The 10929-nt window shown below is 45.6% G+C and overlaps 1 protein-coding gene across 5 annotated transcripts in view; it reads left to right on the top strand.

Moving 5' to 3' along the window:
- EXOC6 (exocyst complex component 6) overlaps positions 1 to 9373 on the top strand; it is a 103303-nt gene extending 93930 nt beyond the window's left edge. For 3 of the 5 annotated variants that reach the window (XM_070944952.1, XM_070944955.1, XM_070944953.1), the window contains 2 exons: positions 6693 to 6805; positions 8412 to 9373. In XM_070944952.1, coding sequence (XP_070801053.1) covers positions 6693 to 6805; positions 8412 to 8544 — 246 coding nt within the window. In that variant the 3' untranslated portion in view covers positions 8545 to 9373. Of the gene's footprint in view, positions 1 to 6692; positions 6806 to 7741; positions 7754 to 8411 lie in introns of all 5 variants that reach the window. The other 2 variants (XM_070944951.1, XM_070944954.1) reach the window with 1 other exon arrangement.
- Positions 9374 to 10929: the final 1556 nt, after the last annotated feature.

Here is a 10929-nt window from a genome sequence, read left to right on the forward strand (position 1 = left end):
TTTGCAATGAAACAAAGATTATCCACAAATGCTAATAATTGACAATCCCCACCTTGTAACTTTCCAATATATATGCAACCATCAGCCTTATAACTCTTGAACGCAAGACCCTTCAATGCAGTATCTAAACAGATATTCCAATTTCTGGCTGACTGCTTCAGCCCATAAATGGCCTTGTTCAATTTATATACAGCGTTAGGCTTTTTACTTTCATACCCTGGTGCTTGACTATGTAAATTTCTTCTAATTCTGCATTGAGAAATGCTGTGGTTATATCAAAATGCCAAATTTTATGTCCATGTGCCGCTGTCAACTCTTATATCAACCTTACGCTTTCACTCTTTACAGTTGGCGCGAATACCTCATCATAGTGCATGTTTTTCCTTTGTAAAAAACCTTGTGCCACTAACCTTGCTTTATATTGTACCTCATTGTTGGGCAGTACTTTCTTTTTGTGCACCCACTTACATCCTACAGCTTTGCAACCTTGTGGCAAAGCCATAGATGTGAACACTTTATGTTCACTCATATATATACAGATCAGTGAACCTAAGCCATGGCCAGACTCCGAGCTGTTACCTGTTACCATGTCTATTCCAATTCATGAACCCTTATAAATTGACCTTTTTTTCTGACATGAACAAAATACCTTAACTCTGACTAGGATGCTAGCCAGATGAATACAGATGGATGCTGGTAGGCAGAGGCAGATTTTTTTTTTCCTTGTTTTCCTCCCCAAAAACTAATGTGCATCTTATACTCCGAAAAATACGGTACGTATGTAAGAAGAAGCCTATAAAATTAGCAGTTCACTGGAGATATTAAATGGTTTGTATAAAATAAGATTCTAGATAAAAATTTTGCTACTGCCTTCAAAACCCCTGGGTAAATGGTCGTTTAGTAAGAATATCTCAATCTTCTCTTCAGGAGTGAAATCTGTCAGTCTCAAAGGGGGTGTATTAGCTCTGGTTGCCGGTGAGAGTACAGCGGGCACTTGATAAGGTTGTGTAAAAAAGACTCAACCTATGTACTTGAGCAAATACATACTCAAGAATTTGGCGTATGGAGCAGCTGTCACCCTAATAAGGAGAGCATCTCTATGGGCAGGGAGAAGACCCTTCTGTGTAAGGCACACAGAATCTTATAGAAATAATTGGGGAGGTCCAGGAGGGGAGAGCAATTCATCTAAAAGGAGATGGGAAAGTTTGGCTCTGTCTACCTGAATGTCTAAATCCATACCCTTTGTTTAAGTTCTACCAAGGTTTTTTCTAGACTCAAAGCAAGTAGGGCTGGTATTGACAGTTCATACTGTCTCAAATCTTGGTCTATTTGTTTTTTCAGAGTAGATTGAACTAGGAAAGAGAGGTATCAATGAGGTTTCCCTGAATGATTAGTTTTGCCCAGAATCTTAGCTATAATCTTGTCCAGGCTTCAAGTGAGATGCAGCCTAGCTCTAATCTGGTGATGACATTAGAAGTTGAGTAAAGCATATCTGCTATTGATTTTAAGAATTTTGTTTTGATTATTTAAGGATCGATATGTTTTTGTATATCTGAGATCAATACAGCATCATGCCAAGAACTGAACAATTTGAAAAATTTTCCCTTGCCAACTAGCAAATTTGTTGATTTGCTAGAGGTAATTTTTGAGTTTTCATAGTTAACTCAATAGCATTGTTTGATGTTTTCTAGGATATTCTTAGAATGACATATACTGGAATAAATCCTTTCATGATAGACAGATCATATTTTCCTCAGAACTTGTCCCCAGTTGTCTCAATTGGGAGGAGAGGTTAAAGAAGTTAGTGCAACTCATCATTGTTTTAAATAAGCACCTCCACTATCCCAATGCTAATGCTTTCCAGTTTGATGCAGAGATTGGCTCAGGTTCAAATGTGATTTAATCTTTTGGCTGGATTGCTTCTGTGGAAAGGGCAGGACTTTCAGATGGTCTGCACAGGAATTCAACTTATTCATTAATTAGTATTTTAAAACTATGGGATAAATACAGAAAAAGAATTAGACTACATTTACCACCTCTTGTTCTGATCTTTATTCATGAAGGAGAGTGTACAGAAAAAAAAATTATTAGTAATCACTCATCAAATAAAAGAATTATTAATAAAATAATGATGAAGTCCTTTGAGATTCTTTAAAATGCAGCAGTTATTGAATCACACTGGTTTCCAAATCTACAAATAAGCAATATAGTCCTAAAGGAATAACAAAAAGCAAGGAGAAACAAGAGATTTGACTGAATTTGGAAAATTTTGTCACACAGGATTTAGAACATTTAAAAGAATTTATTGCAGTACAGTTCAGAAAATGAACAAATTAAGGATTTTAAGATCAAATGGATACAGAATTTAAACAAAATAATTGGTATGCAACGATGGAACATTAATGGAATCCTACAAAGGTGTTCATACCATATCCAAAGTTTGACTTTCTCTTAATATAAGACTATAACATTTATGTTTTTCTTTTCCTTTCTTTTGATCTGCTAAATTCATATTTTTTTCAGATTAGATAAAACTTAATGTTTTTTCCTTTTCTCATTTTATAATTTATAAACTGAACCTTGTTGGTTACAGCTGCAAGTTAATTATACAATAGTCTGATTTTAATAGTAATTTATGTTAATACTTATTTCAATGTTCAAATTGATGTAAAATATTATAATATCTTTATTTATATCCGTATCAGTTGGAAAACTTTTCTTTTAAATTTTAGAATGGTTGTAAACCTCTATTTACAACTTGTTTTCCTATTTTTTCTTACTTTTTCCTATTATATTCGTACATTTAATAAATAATAATTGAAAAAGGAAAACAATAAATCAGTACCAGAAAAAAAGATACATCTGGAGAATATATAATGTCTTATAAGATGAAAAGGATGACAAAATAACTTTATACTAATATTTAGCTGATGTGTAAAAATCGTGGATGTTTTAATGAAGTTATCAGAGATCTTTGAATGTCTGTAGCATGCCGCTTTGTATAAATGAGAAACAAAATATATTTTGCTAGCTTGAAGCCTCCCATTTATCAGTGACAATTAACTGATCTATTTGAAAAATGATAATTTTAGGAACCCGTAACATTAATCAATGTTGGTTAAAAAAATTATTTTGTCCACTTATTAAGTACAGATATGGCAAAGTGGAAAAGAAATATTACAATAGAAAAGTGGATTGCATATGAACGTCTTATACAATTGCTATAGAACTGGGTTTTGCTGAAATCTTATTGCCTATTCAGCCTACTCCTAATGAGAGTTATGGAGGAACAGCATTGATAGCTGTAGTATTTCCCTGTTTAAGCTTCTCCCATAGGCTTCCAAGGGGATTTACTCTTCAGGTTTTCATTTATTATTTATTATTTGGATTTCTATTCAGCCTTTTATTCAGAAACTCCAGGTAGAATACATAATGTTCCATCCTCTCACTTTTCCCTAGAACAGTGGTTCTCAACCTGTGGTCGGGACCCCCTTGGGGGTCGAACAACCCTTTCACAGGGGTTGCCTAAGACCATCAGAAAACACATATTTTCAATGGTTTTAGGAATAATTGTATGGTTGGGGGTCACCACAACATGAGGAACTGTATTAAAGGGTCGCGGCATTAGGAAGGTTGAGACCCACTGCCCTAGAACCACCCTGTCAAGTAGGCCAGACTGAGAATGACTGCCCCAAATAAACCTGGTGAGATATGGTCAACTAGATCTGGGCCAAGAGCAAATAGTCCATGACTTAAGTGTAGTAGCATGTTTTGAAGAACGTTGGTGACAAGTATATATTTAGACAAGTATCAGTGGTATGTCAATAGGTTATGAGTGTATTACTAATTTCTTCTGGTTACAATTTTCATTTGCTTCTCTGGAAGGAAGCTTTGTCCAGTTCCGTGGGGCCTGTTTGTGCCCAAGTATGCATTGTTGATGTGTTAATGAATGGTCTGCATTAGTTTCTAAATCAGAAAAGCCTTCCAGAATGTCTTAAAATGTAAAACGGGGCATTCCTAAATGTTTCAGTTCAAAAGTAAGTACCAGGCCTTTCAGGGAGTCTTATTTTCGGAGAAGTGCATGTGGCATTTAACCTTAAAAACCTAAATCATCCCAGTAGAACAGAAAAGGATAAAAAAAACCCCAGAGGTTATGGAAATCACCTTAGAGAAACCCATGTCCCCTTCTTTGCGTATTGAAAATGTTTTCAAAGATGAACTTTAATTATGGGAATTGGGATTCTGTAGGGAGAGACAGCCACTCCAGTAGCCTGCCCCATTGTGCCCAGAAGCAGACTGGCAGCCAGAGCCATTCAACCAGGCAGGTGAACCATAAAGCCAAGGAGAGAAAGCAAACACTGCCTCTCACACTGGTGGCAGTTTCTGCTTCAATCCCTTTTTGCTGAGGCCCTCATGCAGAGTGTGCTATAGTGGTCCCTGTGGAAGGGGATTGAGCCATCGGTCATTCCAACCAGTTTATTCTCCTTGTGGCTTTCAAGAGCTCCTGATGGGGCACTCAGTGGCAGGTGGTGGCCAAAGGTGGCTTCTCTTGGAAAAGTGCCACTAAGGAAAAAAAAATGGAAAGGAAAATGTGGTTCCAAACCGTATTTGTTCACCTAGCAGGAATGATGTGGTTCATTTTTATTTTTGTTTATTAAATGTTCAGGGGTGCACAAGGATTTATTCTTGGGGCCATGAGCTCCTTGCCTTAATTTTAAATAAGAAAGTTTAGCATCATCACAATGTAAAAAAACATTACTCCTCTTTCTTAAGCATAATATGAGCAAGAAGGACCTAGTAATGAGTGACTGAACCCTTAAATTCAGATAAGATCGGAAAATGTACAAGCATTGGACTCTTAGGTTTATGCACTCTTTTCAGTAAAAAAATATCTTACTGTGTTGATGGTTTATATTTATTATTAGATTTATATCTCATCTTTCCACCAGGAGCTCATAGGAACACACCTAGCAATCCAGTTTTTCCTCCTTTGAGGCCGGTTAGTCCCCTTGCATTGGAAAATATGAAAGGGACAAATGAATGGAAGTTTCTACTGACAAAGAAACACAATGTCATCTTAAAGCAACATCCAGGGCTGCCTAAGTTGTGGGTTCAATCACATTCTCCTTATTGATTTACTGACACCTGTTTGGTGCCAGCTTACTCTTTCCACCTAAAAAGGATTTAAGTATAAAAATTAAATAAGAGGAATCCGTGTTTTAAGGGCCTTTTTTCTCAGTAGCACTGAAATTTTAATTAAAGAGTCTCCCACGAACTCCTCCTTTCCCAGCTACAGGGGAGACAGTGGAGTAGCTTAGCTAGCAATTCAGAAAAATCACACTGAAATGGATACAAACTAGTGAGTTGGCCAGTAGACCCACACTGAATAATAGAGATATAATGTCTTTTTAAAAAGATGCGTTGTGTGTTTTCTATGCCCATATGCGCATAGAATTCTATGCGGTCCCTTTTTTAGGGTTAGCCAGCCTGTTGGCCTTTTCCGTGGGGAAAGGAAGAAAACTTATAAAAATTGTGATCCTCCTTCATTCGTGTCTGGGAAAACGGAGCATATATCGCGACGAACTCCGAGCGATAGTAGCCAAAGGCCGCTTTTCCCCCATTCTCCTTCCCTCGGTTTAGAGGGATCCGTTTCAGCGCGGGGATGCCCAAGACGGCTCAGCCGCCCCCCTTCCCTTCCCTGCCCTCCGATCTCCGCGCGTGAAGGGCGATCGCGTGGGAGGCCGTGGGAAATCCGATCTCGCCGTGCAAGCCGGAGCTCCGCAAAGCCAGCGGGGAGGGGGGGGGAAGCGTCAGCTGCCCCCCGAGGCGGCGGGATCGCGCTGCTTACTGCCGCTTCAGGCTGCCGTTCCCAACTCCTTCCCCCTTTCAGGCAGCGTCGGATTAAGGCGGAGAGGAAATCGCGCGTCGAGCCCCATAATTACGAGATAAAGGCCCCGGCGAGAGCGTCCCGGCCGCCTCCAGCGGGCTCGGCTCGGGGCGAAATCAAAACAAACCACCTCGCAGGAACCGCCGGGATGGGGGGTTTGCGGGGCGGGGGTGGGTGGGTGGGTGGGTGAGAGAAGCCGGTGGAGGCTCTGATCCGCGCCCAAGTCTCAGGCCAGGGGGGTCGAGAGCCTGAAACAATGCAGAGCCGCGGCTCGGAAGTCGGGGTTTAAGTGGTTTAGCGGGGATTAGGACTTCAAATTGAAGACGGGGCTGCCGCTTTCCTGCCAGAGTCACCCCGGCTTTTAAGAGATTACGTCGGGATTGGAAGGCAGCTCCAGTGGCAGATTCTGAACCCGGGAAAGAACTGCGGGCGGGTGTGTGTGGGGGGGGGAACGGGAAGGGGGAGAAGAGGGGCCGGAGGCAAATCTCGCCCGGCTGTTCATCCTCAGCATCGGGTTCTTGGTCCCTCGCGAAGTTTTAATGCACCCTTAAGCATGTTTGCAGCAGCGAAAGAGGCATCCAGAAAGAGGGATTTGGAATGAATGGATTCCTAGGGAATTCTCTTCCCTTCGCTTTCCCGACTGCCTCGGACTCAGGGTCGTGCAATTTGCAGGAAGGGACGGAAAAGCTGGTTGGGGGCGGTGTGTGTGTTTGTGTGTGTGTGTGTGTGTGTGATAGGTTCGTCCCGATGAAGCCGCCGAGGGTGGCCTTGACCTGATCTTTCTCTGTCGCTTTGTCCCCCGCAGCTCCTGGATCTCTTCATGGTGTGGGACTGGTCGACTTACCTGGCCGATTACGGGCAGCCCGGCTCCAAGTACCTGCGCGTTAACCCCAGCACAGCTTTGGCCCTCTTGGAGAAGTAAGTGGTCGCGGAGAGCTGCGGCTTTGCGCGGGCTGCGCTGGAGGTGACCCCCATCCTCCGGTTCCGTTTAGCCTTTCTGCTTTCCCAGACGTCAGACGTTCCCCTTTTTTAAAAAAAACACGATTAAGATAAGCACCCACCCACCCCGAGAAGAGCCAGCCGTTCCCTCCAGGAGCCTAGAACTGCGGGGTCTGCACCGAGCGGTTGGCCGAGCAGCCGGTTAGGAAGGTTTGCGGGAGGAGCGCCTCTTGTCCTGTGTCTGCCGGAATAGCAAACAAGAAAACACCCTTCTTCCCACCTACCCCAACCCCAGTCTTTGAAATAGACTGTGGGGGGTCCGCTGGGGTCTCCACAGCTCACGAAGGACGCGCTTTCTTTGCCTTCGCATTGGGGCTTTCTGAGACGCTTTTGCTCTTCAGCTGACCTTCTCCCTATTTCTGATCTCCAGTATCCCTTTCGGTTTGCCTCCCCCCCCCGCCCCTTTCTTTGGCTCAATTAGCAAATAAATGGGTAGCTGCCTTTCGAAGTCCTTTGGATCCGGACTCGGCAAATTATTGATCATCTGGTTAAAAACAAGACGAGCTACCAGACCCGGCTAAGGTGGTCGGTAGCTCGGCTGTTCCTCAAATTGTCGTTTTTTTAAAAAAAAAACCCTTTAAAAATTAAAAAGAGCGCGAGAGAATAAAGATTTAGCTATGCTGTCTAAAACGGAAAGATAAACGCAAGTTTATCGAACCAATAAATAAATAAGTGTGTGTGTGTGTGTGTCTGATTTGTGGCTGCGATGTTCTCTCCAGACGTTCCCGGGTATTTTCTACAGGTAGGTGGGATTTTGCCGTTTGCTAACTGGTTTGCGCTCTCTCTCTTTCTCTCTCTCTCTCCCTCCCTCCCCCCAACTTTCTCTCCTGCTTGCAACGCCGGGACGTTTGGCAGAGTCCACCGAGGGTAAGCATTGTTTCGATTCGTTTTGATCCGGAATCAATTCCCCAGGATTCAGTTTAGAAGAACTCTTGGGAAGTTTCGTGGAAAGAGCCAAACTTTGGATGGTTCTTTGTATAATGGAGCGGGGAGGGGGGTTTTCCTGCTCTTTAGAAGAGATCTTGCCCTGCGCTTCGGTGTTTTTTTTTTTTTTTTTTGGTTTTTTTTCTTTGCTGGGGGCTGCATGCAGACCTCTTGCAACTACAGCTGCTCCCTCCTCAGCACTGGAAACTTGTGAGTTTCGGATAGAAATAGTCGCCTTATTGAACTGGCCTCTTTCAAGGCATTTCCGAGGCTGATAGGCCGAATTGGGGCGATCTCCAAGTCATCCTAATTATTTCCCCCAAGAAGCAGAGGGGCTCAAGCCTTCCGAGGTAGTGAACCCCCCCCAAAAAGCCTAGCTCTCGTCGGTCTTAGAACGAACTAAGGAGAGATCTGGCTTACCTTGAAAGGCACGTCCTTCTCCAACCCTCCAACCTTCCCTTCCTGGAAGCCGCTTCTTGGGCTTCCACGTTTTCTGGTGGAGGCTGGAAGAACCCCCAGCGTGGGTTCGTGAAGTGGGCCTCGTGCGGGGTTCTCCCAAGAGCTCCCTTGACCTTCTCTTTTTCTCGGCTTCCCTTTTCAGGATGAAAGACGTCAACAAAAAGAACCACCTTTTTGCTCAGTTCCGCAAGAACGACCGCGACAAACAGAAGCTGATCGAGACGGTGGTGCGGCAGCTCCGGGGCTTGGCCAACTGCATCGCCCAGCACCCGTGAAAGCGGCCCCGCCCCACCTCACCCCACCCCGCCGGCGAGCCGGGCTCCCGCGAAGCTGGTTCCGGTGAAAGGGCCGCTGATTTGACGGAGAACGAGAAGGAGGCCCTGGAAGGGACCGGCCGAAGGAAAGGACCCCTTGCCCTGCATTGCAACCCTTGAAAAGGAGGCCAGGCCTTGCCAAGGGGGAAGCGGGCCTTTGTTGGCCAAGGCCAAACACCGGGCTGCCTCTGCCGTACTTAATTGTGTAAATACGATCTTCGGAGAAGACCTCAAGATCCTCCCTCTTCCCCCAAGTCCCCCAAAGGCCATTTAGTGTTTTCTGCTCCAAGGTCCCATTTTCCGACCAGCGATTTTTCTCGACTCGGACATTTCCTACTTGCCCCTCTGCTTCCCTATTTCCGCATTATATTTGTATGTTGTAAGCCTTAAGTAATCCTGACATCAGAATTTCTCCCCACTTTTTTTTCCAGGTGTGTGTGTGTGGGGGGGGGGGGAAGCCAAAGTGCGGGGAGCTATTTTGTAGTACCCTTTAAACTACCTAACTCGAACTCCGTCCCGATGGTGTCCCGAACCGACTTTGACTTTGGAAAGCAGCCTCCGGCGCCCTTCGATTTTATCTCCGGGAGATCGGCCCGTGTTGGATGTGGGGGCACGGGGAGGGGGTGTTTCCTGAGTCCAGGGTGCCCAGCTTCTGCCAGGGAGCGTCCTTGCTGGAAAGACAAGCGAATGTATCATAAAGGGAACGCCCCATAACTATGGGACTTATAAAGAATGTCCACTTTCTTCCCATACCTGGCCGCTGATTAAATTATTTGATGGTCCTGCTGAATTTCGTGTAAACCCAGAACTTCCTTTAGCTGTGCCGCTGGATGCGCCGGCCACACGCTATGGGCAAAAGTCGCCGGGCAGGTTTTCAGCGGATTATACGTTTCCTTCGGTGCTGAACGGCTGGCGGCTCTTTCCAGACCCGCCAAGATGCGACTTTCAGAGGCAGAGGAGCATCTTTCCCCTGCGGCAAAGATGAAAGCCTTTGGATTTCCTCCGCGGGATTTAGGGACGGGATGGAGTAGCTGTCCGGAGGGTCAGTATGCTCAGGTGGAAGCCGATGGCGGAGAGATCCAGCCGCGCCTCGGGCATCCTTTTGGAGGAGAGGGAATCTGAGGTCTTTTGCGAGGGAGTGAAGGGGTCCTCTTCCCTCTTTCGGGAAACGGCAACGCTCTTTAGGGTGTAACAATGAGAGGTTTAGGAGTCTGGTGCGAATTGTGATTTGCTAGGGGAGAGGAGGGGGGTCAGGTCGGGTCAACAACGTCCCCATCTTTGACTATATACTTGGCTCAAGTCGATGGGTGTTTTCTGCTGGTCCTCTCCGGCTGACGTGGGACCGGGCACCAGTTGCGAACTTGGCTTCCCGTGACGCCTTTGCGCTTCGGAGTGGCGCATATTCTTGGCCCAAATCCGCTCCGAACCGACTTGCTGGTAGGCGGACTGAGGACTTGACGCCTCGGAGGTACGCCAAGCCAAGGCTGTGGCATCCAGGGTGAAGAGCGTCCTGTGGAGATTCTCAATCATCCGGGTCATGCTTGCCCCAAAGAATGCCTTTTTTTTCCCAAGAGGCAGCTGGACTTCCTTTGTTTTTCCTTGAAGACGTTTCGCTTCTCATCCAAGAAGCTTCTTCAGTTCTGAGCCAAACGTCTTCAAAGAGAAACCAGACGCGTCCAGTTGCCTCTTGAAAAAGCAGCTTTGAGAGAAGCGGGGTTTTGCGATTAAGACCCCCTGCGCTAGAGCTCCCAAGGTCTGGATCCCAGCTCGAAAGTGGAAGCTCTGAGGGGCAGAGACCTTCCCGCGGAGGCCATGTGCGGTTTGCAGCCGACCCCCACTAGAAGGTCCCCGGTTGGCCGGTACGAAGCGAATTCCAGCTGACCAAGACTTCAGATCCCCTCCGCCTTTCTTGCGGGTAACCGGGAGGAGCGCGCCGGTTATCGTCGGATTCCTGAAGGGAATCTTTATCTCCGAAAATAAACCTTTAGGCTGTGACCGGGCATCCTTGAGACCTATAGCCTAGTCGGATGATACTCAGCTGCGTGAGAAGTCAATAGCTATCAAGTGGTCCCCAATTCTTCATCTCGACCAGAGCAACCTGGTTCGCGTGGCTCAGGCAACTGCTCGCCTAGGAGGGATCGAGGGAAGAAGCCCCCTTTGTCGTTTCAATCTGCATCATCAAAATAGTTGGGTTCACACGACCCGCCGAATCAAAGTTAAACCAATCGTGTGGCTCAAGGAAAAGAGATGATGCTCAAGTTTAGCGGGATGCGAGAATCCAGTCAGTTTCTGCAAACGAAACCTCCATTCGCCAAACGTCCTAGTTTGTTTCGAGTTTTTTTGCTT

This window comes from Pituophis catenifer, unplaced genomic scaffold, assembly GCF_029215685.1.
Source record: "Pituophis catenifer annectens isolate HBS135680 unplaced genomic scaffold, rPitCat1.0.hap2 SCAF_6, whole genome shotgun sequence".
NCBI lineage: Eukaryota > Metazoa > Chordata > Lepidosauria > Squamata > Colubridae > Pituophis > Pituophis catenifer.